The sequence below is a fragment of the Nelumbo lutea genome, chromosome 3 (genome assembly GCF_056320005.1).
Source record: "Nelumbo lutea isolate HS-2025 chromosome 3, American lotus-T2T, whole genome shotgun sequence".
Lineage (NCBI taxonomy): Eukaryota > Viridiplantae > Streptophyta > Magnoliopsida > Proteales > Nelumbonaceae > Nelumbo > Nelumbo lutea.
This window is the reverse complement of record NC_142686.1, coordinates 4,356,428-4,376,224: the sequence shown is the minus strand read 5'-3', so window position 1 is coordinate 4,376,224 and position 19,797 is coordinate 4,356,428. Positions and strand designations below refer to the sequence as shown.

The 19,797-nt window shown below is 37.7% G+C and overlaps 3 protein-coding genes across 4 annotated transcripts; 1 reads left to right on the top strand and 2 right to left on the bottom strand.

Annotated features, from left to right (window-relative positions):
- Window positions 1-3,163: 3,163 nt before the first annotated feature.
- Window positions 3,164-6,600, top strand: LOC148862475 (protein transport protein Sec61 subunit gamma-like). Its single transcript, XM_088975229.1, has 3 exons — window positions 3,164-3,427; window positions 3,580-3,695; window positions 6,357-6,600. Exons 1-2 carry the CDS (start codon window positions 3,334-3,336, stop codon window positions 3,693-3,695), a joined length of 210 nt encoding a protein of 69 aa, XP_088831355.1. The 5' UTR covers window positions 3,164-3,333; the 3' UTR covers window positions 6,357-6,600.
- Window positions 6,601-7,421: 821 nt separating this feature from the next.
- Window positions 7,422-15,766, bottom strand: LOC148862473 (F-box only protein 6-like). 2 transcript variants are annotated; one of them, XM_088975227.1, is made up of 3 exons: window positions 15,542-15,763; window positions 14,351-14,487; window positions 7,422-9,119 (listed from the first exon to the last, which is right to left on the bottom strand). In XM_088975227.1, the coding sequence occupies exon 3, from the start codon at window positions 9,062-9,064 to the stop codon at window positions 7,871-7,873; it is 1,194 nt and encodes a 397-aa protein (XP_088831353.1). In that variant the 5' UTR covers window positions 9,065-9,119; window positions 14,351-14,487; window positions 15,542-15,763; the 3' UTR covers window positions 7,422-7,870. The 2 variants fall into 2 exon arrangements, with proteins under 2 accessions (XP_088831353.1, XP_088831352.1); XM_088975226.1 differs by lacking the exon at window positions 14,351-14,487 and having other exon boundaries at window positions 15,542-15,766.
- LOC148862474 (Pentatricopeptide repeat (PPR) superfamily protein) lies at window positions 13,304-14,984 on the bottom strand. The gene has a single exon (XM_088980720.1). The coding sequence runs from the start codon at window positions 14,982-14,984 to the stop codon at window positions 13,437-13,439; it is 1,548 nt and encodes a 515-aa protein (XP_088836846.1). The 3' UTR covers window positions 13,304-13,436.
- Window positions 15,767-19,797: the final 4,031 nt, after the last annotated feature.

The following is a 19,797-nucleotide window of genomic DNA, read 5'->3' as shown; positions in this document are numbered from 1 at the left end:
ATGAACAACATAAAGGAATTAATGCCATTGCTAGTTGAACCCCCAATCTGCCCTAAGAGTCTAACCCAACCTGTTAACATTGTGTTGAATTGGGTTTAGTTGGCTTAATTTCTTCACTTCTTTTGCCTCTGGGTCGTGGGTTCATTGGTTTGACTATTTGGGTCCAATGGGGTAGATCATGTCACGCCATCAAATGGATTGGATCGATTCGAATAAGAGTATATCCGAATCTGATCTGACACTGTTAATTACTGATTTGATCTGATCCAAAGATCCAATTGGATCTGATAGACATGGATCTAAATTGGAATTTGATCAGGAAGTTAGATATTCGGATCTGATTTGTTTTCTTTAAAAAATAATAAATTATTAAAAGAAAAATAAAATATACCAATTTAAATAAAGAAAAATAAAAATATAAGTTTTTTTTATTATTTTCATCATATATATAGATGTTTTTTTATAAAAAAAATAAATGATATAACAAATTTATAAAAATATATTATAAATAAATAAATAACATATATATCTATTATATATATTTATATAAATAAATATATAGCATATATATCAGATCGGATCCAATCCATTTGCATCCCTATGTGAGAGAGAGAGAGGTATAAATATATATTTTATCCTTAAAAAATGTATAATTATTTTTTAGATGTAATATATGTATATATAAATATCATTTTATATTTTTTAATTCAGTTTTTATTTTTTTATTTATAAAATAATGTTAAAATTTGCAATTTGAGGCCCAAAAAAGGGTTTTGGTGAAAATAGCAGGGTTGGCGCCTTGGGACAAAGATCTTGAAAAGTTACCAAAAAAATGATCACCCAAATTGGGCATCAGAGTGCAAAGTTATGGCCTTCGGAAGTTTATACATACAATGGGTGTGCGACCCACAACTAAGTGATTGGGTCAGATGGGATAATAGTTGAACCATCTGAGTCAAACAGTTTTTTACCAAGTCAACATTTTTATCAAATAACAAATTTCAACAAAACCAGACCTAAAATCAAGGCCGAGTGACGATTCAAATGGTTCAACTGACTAGGTCAATAACAGGTTGAAACACTGGTTTTAGGAGTGTTATTCTTATACCATAATGAAAAATCTAAAAAGTCCAGATTTACTCGTCACAAAACATACCTCACCAACCTGGCATACATTGCAGCCGTGAATAGGAACATCTTCTGTACTGTATATTATCATTTACAATGCATGGCTGGGATGTATTCTGGTAGGTTGGTGTGAGGAACAGACTAAAATCTAAGCCTTTAAAGATAAAATTAGTGATACAAAATGCATATATATATATATATGCAAAATTATGTATTGTAAATATAAATTATCGTGTTTAAATTGGATCAGGTCTGTCCAGATCTTGATATTCCCAATTATGCTGCAGTGGCTTCTAGGTCGGTGCGGGTAGAAGATCTAAACGGGCCAGGTTTCCCAAAGCCTCAAGCAACTTTTTTCCAGTTGGATTTTAGATTATCACAAGTTGCATCCCTGATCTCTACATCTGGCAGAAGTAATACTGAGCTTCCTTAAGCAACAGTACACATTTAAAATTGGGGCATTTTGGTAGCCCATTCTGCATGAAGAAACTTTCATCCCCAAACTCCAATGCTGTAAGCAAATTACCCTATGCTGCAAAAATTAAGGCCATCAAGTGGTCTTCGAGAGCAGTTCGGATCTGACATGCACAACGTTATAAGCACATTCAATAAGCAATTAAATTTTTTTTAACACTTGTTCCTTAAAATACTTCACCCCATTCTTGACATCTTTAAAAAAAGATTAAAACCTATTTTTAATATTTATCAAAATATTTATCAAGTGCTCATTTAATATGCTTAATTATGTTGTACCTATTAGATCCTGTCCCCTTCAGAGCAATGAATTAATTCCATCCATTCAAGTGATTACCAAATTAAACCAAAGATTAGGTTTGTCAATATGGCACCCATAAATAAGTGACATATCAAAGTTTTCATATGGTAGAAGTAGAATATATCATATTTTCCTTTTCCACTTGCAGACATGTGATGGGAGAGCTGGATAGGCATTGCCCCATAGAATATAACATCAGGTTTAATAGGGAGGACAAAAAATATAGAGGAACCCAACCCAAAGTAGGGATGCAATTTGAATCCAGTTAAGCTCAACCCAGCTTGAAAAAAGTTAGTCTGGGTTTATATCAACTTCATATTGAGTTAGTGTTAAGGATTCGGGCAATCTGATTTCACCCTCATGCATATCCGATATATCTTCAAATGTGTGTATATATATATATATATATATATATATATATATATAATGTATGAATTAATGAATGAATGTATCTATTTATGTATATTTATTAATAATTTTAAATTTAAAGACAATATTTTAACCTTGTTCATTTTTTTGGGAAGTAGGAGCGTGTAAATTGGTAGGTCTTACGGACAAGAAATAAATTCATGTTCATTTTTTGGTATTAGTGGGTTTTGCGAAAAGAACAATTTTCGAGCAGCTCATTTATCTATGGAAATAATACTCTCCACAGATTTAGGTAAATTACTTATTCATACATCCCAAAAATTGTTAATCATGATGGAACAATGTTGTTCCTTCAATAATGCCATTTTTTGGATAAACCGGTCATTATACGCATTTATCTAAGAATAAAATAACACTAATAATTATTCTTATCTAAGTATTTTCTAATAAACACTTACTTGAATAAGTGCATTTACCCACAAAAGAGGCCTTCATGTTAAAACAAGTTTTTTTTCCCTTTGAGATAAATGATATATGGCACTCCTAAAACATCGCAATTGAACATTTGACGAAAATAAATGAAAATTTGGATCATTTTCAACCCAGTCCGAGCTCAATTCAACCCAATTCTAGTCTAGCCCAAAGTTAGGGTTGCCCTCAACCCGGCCTGACTTACGATCTATGGTCTTATAGCCTTGTACAATTATACTAATGGCTGATGCACGGACAGCACGTCCGTGTATGTGGCATAATTTGGTTTCGCTAAATTTATGGGTGCTCACGGTTCGATCTTTTCAAACCGAACCGGTGGTACCGGTTCGATTCAGATGTTCGGTTTTTCGGTTTCTTGCTCACCCCAGCTAAATCCTCTCTCTCTCTCTCTCTCTTTCTCTCCGACTCTTTCCTTTTTCTCGACCTCTTTGAGTTGTATATTTATACAAGTCGCTGACTTCCTCCGCGTCTCCCTTCTTTATCTTCGCGGCTGTTGTTTTTGTTCTCTGAATTTTCAGATCTAGGTTTTCTCTATTCATATTAATCTCTCTCTTTCTTCACCAAACGAAATGGATGCCTTGGATTCGGTTGTTGATCCCTTGAGAGACTTCGCAAATGACAGTGTTCGCCTCGTCAAGAGGTGCCACAAACCCGATCGCAAGGGTAAATTGATCTTCAATCTCTCTCTGTTTAGTTTTCGGTTTTTTTTTTTTTTTGGGGATGTTCATTTTCTGCTATCTGGTTTTCCATCAGATCTTCGTAATTTGATGTTTTTTTAGCTGATTTCTTTTTCGGAATCGGTTCTATTTGATTAGAATTCGCGAAGGTCGCATTCCGTACTGCCATTGGGTTCGTTGTGATGGGTTTCGTAGGCTTCTTCGTGAAGCTGATCTTCATCCCTATCAACAACATCATCGTTGGGTCCGGTTAGGTAAATATCGAAACTTGGTTTTATCCATTTCTTAGCTTTCTTTATATAAAACATCTGATGCTTGCGACTCAAATGAAAAAAGGAAAAGAAAAATGTTCGCATGTGTGAATTCCCCTATTAATCTGCGTTACTGCAAGAACTATATTGTCATTTCCCGTAGTAAAGTTTGCCCCAGATTCTGAGGCTTGGAGAAATTAGAATTGATATGTCATTATAGATTTAATGTTGTCCAAATAAAATACTTATTAAAAAAAAATGTTGTCCAAAGAAATAGAAGGTTTTTGTGATGATAAGGAAATCCCTGGAGCCGCCGTTAGCCATGCGGAAGGTAATAGTGACCCTTAAAGAAGGCAGTTGAAATTCATGCATGTTGACAAATATGGAATTTCGCTAATCAGGATTTGTGGCTATTGGAGTAAGAAAAATGATAAGGGACATATTAAGTTGGATAAGAATTAAGAAATACTATTCTAGGTTCTTAGTTCGAGTTTCTTTGAGGAAACCTACTTGAAAACTTTGAAAAGTAAAGGAACGAATTATCATTCTTAGCAGGGTATCTTGCCTTGGTTGGTTTTCAGTTGTATGATTGAAGCAGGAATTGAATTCTGGAAGTAGTAGTTATGAGCAGTGTTACATGGACACAGAAACAAGAATCAGAATTGACACATATCTTTGAATCTAACTTTGACTCGATAGCATACTTATGGAAAAGTGTATGGTACTAAAATAGTCTATATTTTAATAGCATATGCTTTTCCATTTTAATCCTAATATCTAAATTAATCTTTATTACTTAGGCAATGTTTTATAGGCAAAAAAAGGGCATTCATCATGATCATCCTCATCAACTGTTGATTATGTAAAATAAGAAAGGATAAAATGGAATGTTATGTAGAGGTGTTTGCAATAATCAGGGAGTATTAGAAACTGGTGTACATCTGATACAGGCATTTCATCCATTTTGGAAAATCTATGCAACACTGGTTCTGAAAGGGGCATTAAGAAGCTGCTAGAAGGCTGCATACATATATATTTTTTTATCAGCAGAAGGCTTCATACATTTTATTTTCTTATAAAAATTTAATCAATTGGCAGTTGCAAAAAATCCTATCTATGGTAATTAAAGTGTCATTATATTGCTTACGAATAGAAGAGAAAAAAAAAATGGAAACCTGGAACAACTGTAACTTCCTTTTTTTCTTTCTTCTGTTTGTATTAAAATTATTACCGAAGAAAGTATTCAGAATTCTACTTGTATAACTCTCTTTATCGATAAAAGCATGCAACTTTGTCAAGATTGGAATTCAAGAAAATGTATCCAGAGTCTAATGTACTTAAATTATACTCTTTATATTTTATTGTACAGTAGATTGCTGGTGTTGTATTGAAAACTTTTATAGTTTTTATCCTTGGCAAAAGAGCACATTTATATTGAGGATAGTATATACATCTCCAAGTATCCTTGGGAGTTCAGAGTTGTGGTTACATATTAGAAAATTGTTCTATCTTCATAGAAGGTTTCCTTGATGTTCAGTCTTATCCGTGAATGGTATCATTAATTGTCCAAAGTTCAAAACAAACAGCCGGACATGGTGATAGATGTGATCTGCTCATAAGCACTTTTATCTATTTTTCCATTATGAACCTGCAGTAGCTGAGGTTTTAGTTATTGCAGCACTATGGAGAGGTATAACCTTATTTCTTATGGTTGAGAAAAGTAACTTCTTTGCAGTTAAAATGTGAAAATATTAGTCAAAACATTTTTATTTGATTGGTAACTGTGAAAATGTTTCATTAATTGTGAGAGAAAAAATTATATACGAAAGACTATGTGCCTTGCACCCCATTAAAGGCTAGGCAAGCTCCTGCTGCCTACCCCAAAGCCTTGTGCCTTTTTACATATTTCCCCGCCTTATGTTCCTGACCCCATGTAATATTTCTCAAACATAGCTCGTCCCTTTATGCTTCTTGCTAAACTAGTCATCAACTAGCCTATTTGCTGATTGTTGAACCCAGTGGAAAGATATCCCCAACCTTCTAGCTAGTTGCTGTACCTCAATACATTTTACACTATTAGCAGCTATAAGCCAATAGAATATGAATGTTATTGAATATGGCTTGGCTTTAAGTGTGGCAGCAGCAGTTACAGAACCAAGATGTGTTACTCTGACAATAAAAAGGAAAGAAGAAGAAAGGTATTGTAAACATCAATAAAAGTGCAACATACAAATTATGCAATGTCTGCCATTCTAGTGCATAATGGTAAAAGCTCCAGAATAGGATAGATTGATGTAGCCAAACCCATACAGTTGGAGTTCAGTGTAAATGATTGGTTACATCTTGATTGTAAATTGGGCTTACATGTCTTTGGACTGAAACATGCTAAAATCAAGATTCTGGAAAATATATGATGCTGAAAAGACATGATACTGGAAAAGCATTGACCAATCACAACCCCCAGTGAATTTGATGAAAATCCACCTGATTGGTTACTACTTTTATGATGCCTGTTGATTGGTTGTAAGTTTTGCTGGTATCATGTCTTTACATTTGTTAGTCTTTTGACCATAAATTAGTTTTTGGGACTTTTAGTTTTTGAAATTTGTTTATCTTTGGGCCAGAGCTTAATTGACCATATAAATTTTTGTTTCAAAACTGCAGGTGATAGAGAGATCCAGGGTTGCACTGTTACATGTGAGGAATGTGTTAAAAAATAGGAAGAAAAATTAGCATTTGCGTGGTATTTTTTTCAGGATATATAGAGTGTAACAGCGCATCTTACAATAGTCTATCTTTTTCCTTTTTGAAGAGTTGATATCTCCAAAATCAGTTTACATTGTACTCCTGTACTAATGAATTAGGCATTGATTTCTCCCTTTGAATATTTTGGTTATCTTTCAACCAATAGCATTGTTTTTCAGTGTTGTTTTAGAAGTACCTCTAAACTGTCATCCACTGATCTCTCTTCCACGGTTCGAAATTACCTCAGACTGGCAACGTCTCTGGCACAACCCTAGGTTGCATACTAGTGTAGACAAATATAAATGCAGAAATAAGAGAGGGCTAACACCAAATGTACAAGCTCAGGCTCACCTTGTTGAAACTCATCTGATCGTCTAGCAAGGATAGTTGGTTCGAATATTGTAAATGTGGAACAGGTGGTCAGTTATGAGTCTTTGGACCTGATCTTTGGAATTGGTCGATTAGGATGCCAATGATGCTTAGAAAACATAGCTTGGGAAAGTGAACCCTTCAATAAAAGTTAAAATTAACTCAAGGGGATCTGGTTATGTGATGTAGATTTTGGGCAATGGCCAAATGAGGGTGAAGTATTTGAAAACTTGATGTCAAGTTTTTCCAGACTTCAGAGTCCAGAATCGAGTTGGCCGGGGTTAGGAAAACTTGATGAAAATGGGTGTTTATAACCATATACTGCTCAACTCAATTTCACGGAAAGATCTCATTTTTCTGAAAGCTGTATTGATTTCATACTGCAGCGATTGGAAGTAACTACATTTTATCATGTAAGTGTCCATGATTTATACTGTAAAAGTTGCTAGTTTGAAACCTATAAAAGCACCCTGGTAGGCCGGTATTCGAACTGACCAAACACCAAAGCATGATCTCAAGACGGTTGAGAAATCTTGAGCAAAAAATGGCTGCGCAGGTGCCATGAGCAACATTGGTATATATTTTCGATCTCCAGGTATCATAAAACGCCAAATCTGAATGTCAATTCTATTTCAGATTACTCGTTCTGCAACGTCGTTGATGTGAAAGGAATAACGGGAAAGATCATCATCTCAGGTTGGAGAATACCGTATATTTGTCTATTCTATACAAGGCAACAACGGGAAAATCAACTAAACCACATCATTATCGTCCTCAATCTTCCTGAATCCCTGATCACCATCATCATCATTTGGAAGTTGGAGCACACCATTAGCATTAGCATCGCTCAGCAGCAGCATAAGAATAGTCCTTGTCGCCACAAGATCATCGATTACAGTGAAAAGCCGAAAAAAACTTAAAACAAGGCCAAGAGCCTAGGCCAATATAACTAGGAAAAGTGTCCATAGCGGCGGACATGAAACTTCATCAGTTGCAAAATGATGCTGCCACCTGCGACTGCGAGTCTGCGAGCAACGGGAAGACGAAGAAGAAAAAGGAAAGGATCAAGCCAAAGCAGTCGGGGATGGGTGGAACGCAGTTCCACATGCAATCCACTGTCGCTTCCTCCCGCGTGGGAGCACACAGCCTGGAACTTTCCGCCATTCCCTGCTTGCAACATCGTAGGTAACCAAACGGTTCATTTGCCTCGATCTCAAAGACAGCATGAGCAATCCCTTGTTACCCAAGCAATTCATCCTAACGTGCTTTCCATAAAATTCCAAGCACCAGATATTTGGCATTCTGTCAACCTCCTTCCATAAGAGCGTCATCTTCTGCAGCTCCCATATGCAAACACATGTAGCTGCATTTTTTGTCAGCAATCCAACAAGCAAGATCCGACCCCTGCATTCTGCGAGGGTATGGTCCGTCAGATGCAGTGGTGCCGGAATTGAAAACTGCTTCCAAACCCCATTAATCATATCATAAGATACAATCCCTTCTGGGTCAGCACGCATGAAGTATAGTGTGCCATCAATGGATACAGCCTGTGACCGGAAGTTCAGGGCCAGTGGTAGTTTGATGTTTGATGGCATGCTTCCTGGGCGAGTCCAAGTGTTCCCCACCGAATCATAGACCTCATACTCTCCATCACATCCGACCCAGAGGATTTTGTAGCCCTCGCTTGTGGAATTCCCATTCAGAGTCATCCCAACTGCCACACGAGACCAGACACGGACAGATCTTGCTGGCAGCTCCTTGAACGACTGAGTCAAAGGGTTGCATACATAGAAGTTCCTATGACCAATATCTAGGAAACATACGAGACCACCTGCTGAAGCCACTGGGAGTATGATTACCTTCGTGGGCAAAGATGGTATGGAAGGATGGTGCCATTTATTTGTACAAGGATCGTACATGGCTCCACTATTGACATTTTCATGAGTAATGGTATAGAACCACGGGTGGCCTTGTGGAACCTCGGCACAATGTTGAGAGAAACTATGAGAAGTCAGCAAAGAATTCCATTTCCTACAGACTGAACGGAACCGGAAAAATGTAGCTATGGGGAGTCTTGCTATAACAGCTTCAAACAGGTCCTCGGGAAATTCTTTCCAGATATGCTGTTCCATTACCTCGGTTGAACCAGCAGTTTCAGGCAACTTTCCTCGATTACGTTCTCTTCGAGGTTTCTTGGTGGGTGGCGGCTTGTAGTTTTCTACCATTTTGAATTCACTGGACTTTCCTCCCCCCATCATAAGATTGTGGTAACCATCATCCACAGAGCTATTATCAGGATGGAAGAAGCACCATCTGGCAAAAGAAAGTATCACATTTATTTATATTCCCTTTCACAATGCTTTGCTCTATGGATCATCAATGGATATGCGCAAATTGGAACCCAGAAAAATGTACAAAATAAGTAATGTCAGACACTAGTTTGGTGATATGTGCATTTGCACGTACAAGGGAAATGCGCAAGAATGGACTAGTTTTGGAGTGCTCATCTTGACATGAAGCCAAGGCAAGTAATATCAATATATCATCAATATCGTATATAAAGATGAGAGAACAGAAAAGTAAATAAATAAAATATATTCTTAATCAATCTGTTAAGGTGAAACTCTTCGAAACTAAACTGCAGCCACCATATTGTACTTCTCAGAGAAGGTAGAACTGGAACGAGAAAATACTGCTGGCTATAAGTTTCATAAAAATATATGCCTACCAAGTCCTGGAAACCTTTTTCTTAGTTTACCAAACCCGACACCTAGTACTTGTTTCAATTCCAACACTCATACCAACATATCCTTGTAACATGGAAGAAAAGAAACAAATCAGAGACTTGGAATTGACCAGAAGGGCTTGGAATATTTGAAGTGGGGTGAGCAAGAGGAATCTAGTGACAGAAAAGGGCAGAGAAAAGTTGCTATGGGTGCAGAAACAATTAGAGTGAGGTAGTAAGACAGGAGAAAGAAATGCTAGAAATACTAGACAAGGTAGATGGGACTGCAATAAAGGACCTTGGTCCTCTAACAAAATGGAAACCTTATTCTCTTGTATCAAGTCTAGGGGCTGGGCCATGGTGGTTTAATTGGTTAACTATGATTCTTCTTCTTTTCTTTTTTTACTTTCTGCATGTGTACACATACCCGGAGGGGAGGAGTCTATTGTATATTTTTTATGCAATTGATCCATGTCTTAGTGCAAACACCTAGTTCATTTGTGCTCTTGAAGGTGTACTTTTTCACTCCTATACTAACAATCTTAAAAGGTCTATTGTGCTAGTTCCGGTACCCTTGGAGTCCGTAAAATATGTATCATTTCATTTGTTCATCTCTTCCATGTCTGAGACACCTTCGAGAAACACCTAAAAAGACCACGAAATACACATGCAAACATGAAAATTTTCCAAAGGGAGTGTAGCCAAGATGTATAAATATTCCACAATGTAAAAACATGCCAATATGTACAACACACACACATGAGGAAATTGCTGAGCTATATTATAACTCCATCTCAAACTTAATAGATTTGATGATCACTCGAGGCAAGACCTAGTCACTAGGCCCCTGAAAGGCAGATGATGATGTATCTTCATTTATATCATTCTCAAACTTATATCTCAATGGTAAATATCTAAATCATGGAACCATCTTTGCTAAAATTCACTATACAGTCATGAAGAAGACGAAACAATAGGGACAAATGGCAGAATATATAGTCAGTTCCTCGGCCCACCAACCTCCTACCTCAATCATCCACATACCATGAGACCAAATACCACATACTACCAAAAAAAATGCCTACAAGGGATGTTTGTAACCAATGCTGTTGAGCAGATATGGCAATCCACCCACTCATCAAGCACCACTATTATTAACAGAAAAGAAATTTAACTACATAGATAAGGAAATATTTGCTGTGCTACTGACCATGCTAAAGCAAGGATAATCTACTCAAATGGGACATACACAAAGAAGCTTTCAATGGGAAAAATAGTGATAAATATCCACTTAAATATAAATATTTGGGTGGAAAGGATGAACAAGTTCCGCTCCTCGGAAGCTGTTCAGCTGTAATTACAAAAAAGAAAACAGAAACATGTCTTATCTTCTCACCAAAATTCAAAGGAATGCAATTTGAATCTTCTAGCATTCCCAGCAAATTTAAGCCTCATCAAGTTTGGGATACAGGACACATCTTCCATTTCCACTAGGTTCCTCGCCAAATCCATTTTATCCTAGGTTCGATTTTTTGGGTCATAAGTGAGGGACCTTCCGCACCTCTCTCCAATCTCTTGAAACGTCAGCGCACACCACACATGCAGAGGAATCCCAGCCACCACAATCCAGCAGGTGGTTCTGGTGTTTCCATTACCAATCTCCCCTGCTGTCGGGTACCATCTTCCTAGTCGAAGTTCGACCACCCTAGTCTTCGAACGTTCAACTTCCAACACCCAATCTGCAGCTTTCCTGCTGTGAAACATGAACAACATCAGACCCCACCAAGTTTTCTCACTCCCATTACTCTCTCCCGTTCCTATTCCAAAACCGCCCAAGCTTCCACTTTTCCAGTACCCATCTGATCCCTTCCTACAAATCTCCCGACTAGGCTGGCGTCTAGGACACTCATTCTCTCCATCTTCCCCACCTTCCTGACATCCACTCGCACCTTCTCCATCCAGCCCCCATGTCCTTTTTGCCCTGCCCTAGCTCTCTTAGACTCGTTAAGTTGTAATGAATCACTTTTTCTTTGCACATGGCCCAACCATCTTAGTCTACTTTTCCTCCTTTTATCACCTATTGGGACTAGTCCTAGGTTACTAAAAATATGTTTTCATTTGATCTTATCATTCTAGTTTCCCATTCATCTACTTCTCATTGTTATTATCCTCTTTGATATACCTAACATGATCTAAATCTCTGTTTTTCCTTTCTCTTATCTTTAGAAGTTTATAAATTCCATTTTCTCCCTCTTTAGTGCCTAACTTATGACAGGGTTCATCATAGCCTCAATCACTGTCTTACTATTTAAATAATTGAGGCAAACCAACAGGGACACACAAATAAGGACCAACTTTTAAAACAACTATAAAGAATAATTTGTAATCCTATTAAAACCAAACAAATTAAAAACAATTCTAAAAGAGACCAGAAGAAGAAAAAAGACCAAAATTCATGATTGACTGCAACACCCTATTATAAGATGACCATAGCTCATTCAAAGTATATTAGATTTACAAGGTCTTGGTCTTGTTAAATAGACAACTTATTTACCTATCTAACAAGACAACACAGAATCATGCAAAATTGACAAATTTTTAACCTAGAAAGTAGGTTGAAGGAAAAGTTATATGATTACATCTCCAACATTTCAAAATTCTAGAAGCTCTAATAAGATTTCTCTTAAACTAATTTTTATAGGTAATATGAAGACCATACTATGAATGAATTAGTTACAGAGCATGCCAAGCATTTCTTGGGTATGGGCTTGCCCAAGCACCTCCCCCCTTGCCTTTTAAGCTAGAGTACACTGTAATAAAGTTCCTTGATTTTAATTAGCAAAAAAAAAAAAACGTTAATTTGATCAATCTTTTTATGATCTATTGTTAACAAAGATGCCTAAAACCAACTTTACACTCTTTAATAAATAGTTTTTTATTGCAACATTAGTGGCTAGACATTGGTCCTGAATCTCCTGATGATGTTTGATGTAAGGAGCAAAGAGAATTGGATAGAAGAGGGAAGGAGATGAGGTTTCGAGGATAAAAGTGAATAATAATAGGGCAGTGCAGTGCACAAGGCTCCTGCCAATGCGGTGTCTAGGTTGGGACAGATGTACACAGCCCTGCCCCATCATACAGAGAGACTGTTTCCAAGACTGGAACCCTGGTCACCCAGATCACAATGGAGCAACCCAATTGTTGTGCCAAGGCCCACCCTCATAAAAGTGAATAAGAATATCCAACTACAAATTCAAAGAATAAAATGTGTTAAGAAATAAAAGAAAATCTCAACTCAACTAAGCCTTGTCCCAACTATATGTTGTCAGTTATATGAATCCTGTTTTGTCGTTATGTCATGAGAAAAAGAACAAAAAAAAAAAAGAATCTATTTCACAAAGAAGGAAACTGTTTTTTTTTTATATGTAAGAGTAGAGGAAAAATCATGAGAAAACGCTCCCTATTATCTAGAAAGATATGTAATAGAAAACAAGAAAAACAGCAACTGTGCTGACAACATCTAGAACCAGACATATATCTAAACAGAAATAGTGTCACAACTAGGGTGTCAAGCGACCTTATAATTATTTTAACCCCTCTGGTGTGTAAAATCCTATTTAATATATCATATTGTCATTTAAGTTGGAAGTTGGAAGTTGGAACTGAGTCATCAACCCCCATCACCAGAAATCACTGCATGAGCAATTTCCCTCTTTGAAATGGTGAAACCGATTAGCATCCCGAACAACAATCTCTCTCTCTGTTATACTAGAGATTAATTTAAGAACTGTATGGCAATCCCCACAAACACGTAGGTTCTTGACAACTCTTATCACTGTTCCTGGGACTGCCTTAAGCAACCCATATGCTACTGCCAGCCTCTCACTATGCCAAAACAGCTGTTGTTACTTCTCTAGGTGTTCCAAGTCCTGTAGAACAAGGCTAGTATCTGGAATGTAACCTCTCTTCCTCATCTCCATATCCAAATGCTTTAGCAACCCAAGAATCTCGTCCCTGTTCTTGTTTGATGCCTCCCCCGCATAGAATACCTGGCCCTCCTTACCCAATTCAACCCAACTGTAACCAGGTTCTTTTTTAAAATCCATAACCGCCATCTGCTTCCTCACTTTGGACACCATATGCCACATACCAGCACCAGCATAAGTATTAGATAGAAGTATGTAGATGGAAGGATCTTGTGGTTTTAAGCTTAGTAGATTATTAGCAATCCTGACTCCCATTTGAGAATTTCCATGCTGCTTACAAGCACTTAATAAAGCAGCCCAAGTAGGTTCATCAGGTTCAAACTGCATTGTTTTAATCAGATTCTCAGCCTCATCTAGATGTCCGGAACGACTAAGAAGATCCAACAAGCATGTATAATGTTGCAGAGAAGGCTTGATACCATAATCCTTAATCATGGAATCAAAAAGATAACGACCTTTGTCAATTAAGCCAACATGGCTGCAAGCATATATCAATCCAACAAAGGTGACCTCATTTGGTTTTAGTCCTGTCAAAACCATCTCATCAAATAGACTCAGTGCCTCTTCAGCCTGTCCATGCTGAGCTGCCCCAACTATAATTGAAGTCCATGAAACTACATCTCGTTTATCGATCTTATTGAAGACATCTCGTGCTGCCAAAATATCACTACATTTGGCATACATATCAACAAGTGCATTACTAACAAATACACTAGATTCATAACCAAAAGCTACAATGAGACAATGAATTTGTTTTCCCAAGTCCAATGCCGCTAAATTAGCCGAAGCCCCAACAATACTTGAAAGAACAAAAGGGTCTCTAATTTCAATACCTTCTTTTCTCATCTCAATGAAAAGCCTTAATGCATGGATATCATCTCCACTCTGTACAAGCCCAGAAATCAAAGCTGTCCAAGAAAACAAATCTTTCACTGGCATCATACGTAAAAGTTCAATAGCCTCCAAATTCCTACCATTCCGAGCATACCCATAAGTCATAGCAGTCCAACAAACAGAATTTTTCCAAAAAATTGAGTCAAAAACCTGACGAGCATCACCCAGTAATCTACATTTCGCATAAAAATCAACAAGAGAAGATTTAACGACATCATCATCAGGAAACGAGGACAATATAAACTGGGCATGGATTTGTTTACCAAGATTAACAGCAGCTAAGCTAGAGCAGGCCTTAACAAGAGTGGCAAAAATGAAATTATCAGACTGTAACCCATCGATAGCAAACATATTTGGGAAGATTGACAGGGCTTGGTGAGGGAGATTGGCTTGGTTGTATGCAGTGAGGATTGAGGCCCATGAGACGGGGTCTCTTTGAGGCAATTCCTCAAACAAGTGAAGCGCCTCTTGGAGGAGTCCACATTTGCCGTACATGTCGATGAGGTTGTTGGGAAGGATTCCCCATTGGTCAAGGCCAGCTTTGATGATCTGGGCATGAAGCTTCTTTCCCATAAAATGGTTTTTCGATTTGGCACAGGCTCTGAGTTGGTGAAGAAAGTTAGAGGTCATTCCTTCCCTCTCCACTGAAACGCTGTTACGATTTCCACAAGTGACAGTATTTGGATTATGGTTATGGTTGAGAAAAGAAAAGAGGGAAAAACAATGAAAACTATTTCTTTGAGGAATGAGGATACAATTGAACGTTGTCTGGGTGGTTTATTTGGTTATCACGCTAGCCCTGAACACTCGAAAGTCAGAAGGAAAGAAAGTGGCAAACAGAAACAGTGAAGGCAAGAGTGCGAAAGGGAAAAAAAAACAACCCGAACCATTTAATTACCGAAGAAAGAAAAACAAAAGGAAAATATAATAAATGAAGAAAAAAATGTTTTATACAGAATGCGACTAAAATGGGTAAATTCGTAGTCATCTGAATCAATAATTTACAGCGAACTATGAATTTCCTAAGACATACGAGAGCACAGAAATCAGAGAGCGTATAGAAAGAGAAAAAAGAGAGAAATTTGAAGATGCAGAAAGAGAGAGAGAGAGAGAGAGAGAGAGAGGAAGACCTTTGATGTTGTTGAGTTTGGTTGTGGTGGTGATGGTAGTGGAGATAATGAGGAGGAGAGCCGTAGAGTTCCCAGAGCTCCTGAACTTGTCCGATTAGCTGCCTCAGCATGGCCAGCCCCTCCATTCCATGCTCTGCGCCCGCCAGACTCTCGCCTCTTCCCCCTCTCTTTTCTTTCTCTTTGCTTTTTTTGTGTTTCGTCCCTCCAGACTCCAGTACTCCCTCCCCTCCTCCCTCGTCACTCTTTTTTTCTCTTCCTTTGCCCACTCATCTTTTCCCACGTCATCAGAAGGCCCTTTGTCATAATTGTCATATTCACCACTTCCTAAATTAATCCTTCTCAACAATTATATTTACGTAAATGCCATGCCGGAAGCCGGACTGCCTGATTCCTTGAAGGGATAAGACCCAATTCCCATAGTCACTTTGGCACTATACTACGGCCCTCTTCCTGTTCCTTCCTGATGCAGCCACGTGTCCGGAGAAATTTCCCTATGCTACGTAGTCTACACAAGATTATCTGCGTAATGTCTCTTAATTACGCCACCTACCTACTTAAAATAAATAAAAAAGAATAAATTCTCTTTAAGTTAGCTGTTAGGCATACGTTGGTTACTACGTCCACGTCTACACCGCATCCTAGAAGGCCAGAATAGAATAGTATATCCAAGAAATGGTTTGCTTTTCAAAGCTCCCAGCCTCTGGTCAATGAACGGAACAGACCGAGGTAGGACTCACACACATGATTCTTCTCGTACGGTGATTAATAAAAAGCCGAATGAATGGTAATCATGATATTCAAAGTCCAAGGAAGGGCATTTAAGTACGATGAGATCAAAAATACCCCCAATTCAAACAGCATCAGCATGTTTACGTATTTGATCGAGATTCCTTGTTTTTTAATTAAATTATAAAATAAAATAAATAGAGGGATTTTGTTCTATTATCGTCCTGCACGTGTTATGAACGATAACGCGGCAAGTAAGTCAAGTAACACCCAATTGCCTTTTTTTTGAGACCTTTCTTTCGTCCCATTAATGACGACGATTCAATCCTCACAGTTTTGCTTTCACTTAAGCCCCTCGCTTGGCGATGATGTTTATAATTACTATTTTTTTAATGTAATGACTTAAATACCCTTATTACCCCCATTCACGAATCACGAAATCGAGAGTAACGAGGGACCTACGGACCTACCCTCACCATCGGCCCAAATTCCAAACTCCAACGCGTTTGGCATCCGTAAGAGACCGTTTGGCAACCAACGGACGAAGTGGCTTAATCGAATGACTTATTGTTTGCCTTTCAATAAAAACAAAATAGTAATAAGTAATTCAATTAAGCCATTTTAATTGTTAAGACTATTTAAATTTCAAAGAGACCAGAGCAATCGGATTCTCTGGATCATTGACCACCAGAGTAACATACTCCTCCGGCTCGACTTTGTCCTTCTACACTTTTGCTGGCTTCCTTTTATAATTCCTTTAACAGTAAACATAATAAACACAATACCTGCAGGCTTTACAATAAAATGCTGACGTGTACAATTCTGGACCGATGGTTCAAAATTCAAATAAAAATAAAATGAGTTTTGGGGTTCAAAACCATACCAAGAGATATGACTAGATCCCGGGTCAAACGGACTGACTGTCCGGTCTGGTCTGATTTTCAAAACCATAAAAAAAAACACACAAAATTGTATTAACATTTCAAGCTGCAATGACAACGATACGAGTGAAAAGACAACTTGGATTGAAAGAATATATCCACTAGTTTGGTCTAGTCTACTAATGCACTCTTTAATCATTTCTATTTCTATGTTTGCCCATTGATTCAAAGGAAGGTCATATCGATTAGTGAAGAGGCCAAACAAGTCCCAGAGAGAAGAAGAAATAGAAAAAGCGTGGTGGGCGAAGGCAGATGGCGTACATCCATGTTCATCGATTATTATTTAACATACGAAATCTAAAGTTTGGTGAGTAAAAGTCGAAAGCGTGGTCACCATAGCATAGAGTTGTGTCTTCAATGAGTTCTAACTTACAAAACCCATCAACTCAACCCCGATTTTTACGAAAAAGCAAAAAACTCAACTCCGATTGGCGGCCCAAAGCCCATCATGTTGTGTGGATTTGTCAAATGATGATCCATACAAACAAAGGAATTAAAATCCTAGAACAGCAGAATTGCTTGAAGCTCAGGGAAGGGAATAGATGGAGCAGATAACGTAACAACCAACCAAAATTAAACACCTCCAGTTAAGGTAAGGAGTGGCAGGGGTGGATATAAACGGTGAAAAGGGAGGACATTTTCGTACTGTGAAAGTTACGGTGATAAAGAGAGGAGAAGATTGAGTTGAGGAGAGGAGAGGTATTAATGATTAGGTTCCTGGAAACCCAGGGCCGGGGGGGACGCGGTGGGTAATGATTTTTCGGATAGGGAAAAGGGAATCGTCGAATCGAGTCATGGACAAGATGGGTGGGTTGGCCTTTGAGAAGCATTGATGATCAGTCTACTTAGATTATGATGATGTCGGCGATAATTGATGGCCATCATGATGTGATGGTGATGAAAGCAAAATTCATACTTCTTTCTTCCCCCCTCTTATCTGAGTCATTTTCAAATTGTGTGTCGATTACTTGCTTTGTAATTTAGCCCAACGAGTAGCTCGTAGGCCCATGTTCGGCCAGGCTGGCCCATGATGAATACTAACTGTGGGCTATATACACTGGAATTTCCTTAGAACCCACTTGGATGCGTTCATGATGGCTGTCCGACTTGCGACTATGCAAGAATTGCCCAAAAAATATATGAAATTAATGAAACAATTTGTAATATGGAGTTTCATATGCCATGGTGGGTTTTTTTCTTTTTTTTCTTTTGAGAATACGTCATGGTTTAATGCAATAGTTATCTTGTTTGATTGATTCAACCAAACAATGGAATGGTTTCCCAAATATTAAGAGCTACGGGTTGGCTTTGGGATTAGGAATGAACCAAGCTAGGGTTGGATTAATCCGACCTATCCCAAGCCTTTTGCATGAATTGGGCTTAGGTCGGAAGATCTCAGATCCCAAAAACTTGGACTTTATTGATGTAAAGGCTGCGATTAAGTCGGGGCCTTAGGTAGTTCAAGCCAAAATCAGATTCATTCCTCACAAAATCGTTTTATAATCATTTGCAGCTGTACATTAAAAATATCTTTCTATAAATAAAATTTATAAATACCGAGATGTTCTGGATGATGGCTACAAAACGCTGTAAACACAATATAAAAACGGTTTTGTGAAGATTGAATCCGGTCTCGCTCAAGCCTAAACTGACTCAACCTGAACTCACTCAATTATACACGTAAATAAATGTAAAAGAATTATTGGCTGTACCTTATTGGAGGAATTGTATCCAATCAAATGTATTTTTCAGTTAAAATTTAGGGTTGAAGGTTAGGGTTTGAAGATTCAGGGTTAAGGTTTACATGTTTGAGATTTAGGATTTAAAATCTAGATTTTTTATATAAAAATCAAGAGATGGTCGGATGTCCGGCGATGGTAGAGGGAATATATGATATAGAATCACTATTTATACAATTACAATACGTACTAAAGTATTATTTTGTTGTTTATAATTATAATATGTACATAATTAACCTGAATTCACGCCCATACATGATACATTCATGTATATTTTTAATTCATCCCACGTGTAAATTAGGCCTTAGAATTCAAAAAAAAAATACGAATAAGCAAGACATTTAAAAAGGCTTTTCAAACCCAAATAACTGCCTGAATTATAGGCCCTACGGCCCCAACCAAACCTGAGCTCAACCTGAAATGTGTTGGGTTACGTTAAGGTTGGAGTTAAATTGGTAAATTAGGGTTGGAGCTCAGATTGGGCCAGGCTTGAATCCTAGGTGTAAGTCTTAAAATTGGAATTGGGTTAACTCTCAAGTCTCAACCTAGCAGAATCCACTCAAGTTGCACCGCTAGGCTCAGTTTGTATGCAATACAAATTTGGTGTGCAAGGTGGTGCAAATAAGCTGAAAATAGGAAATCCGATCTACTTTGGCTCAAGAAAGATACAAAATTTATACCAAATAAGAATGTAAAACATAACCCCCGGAAAGGCTTTATTTTTATGATCATTATAGTCAATCTCTTACAAATAAATGCATAATTGAATTATATTGAGTGCAGAATTTTTATGTTCAAACTTGAATTGCAAAGGAACATAGGGATGTCAATTGATTGGGCACCGATTACG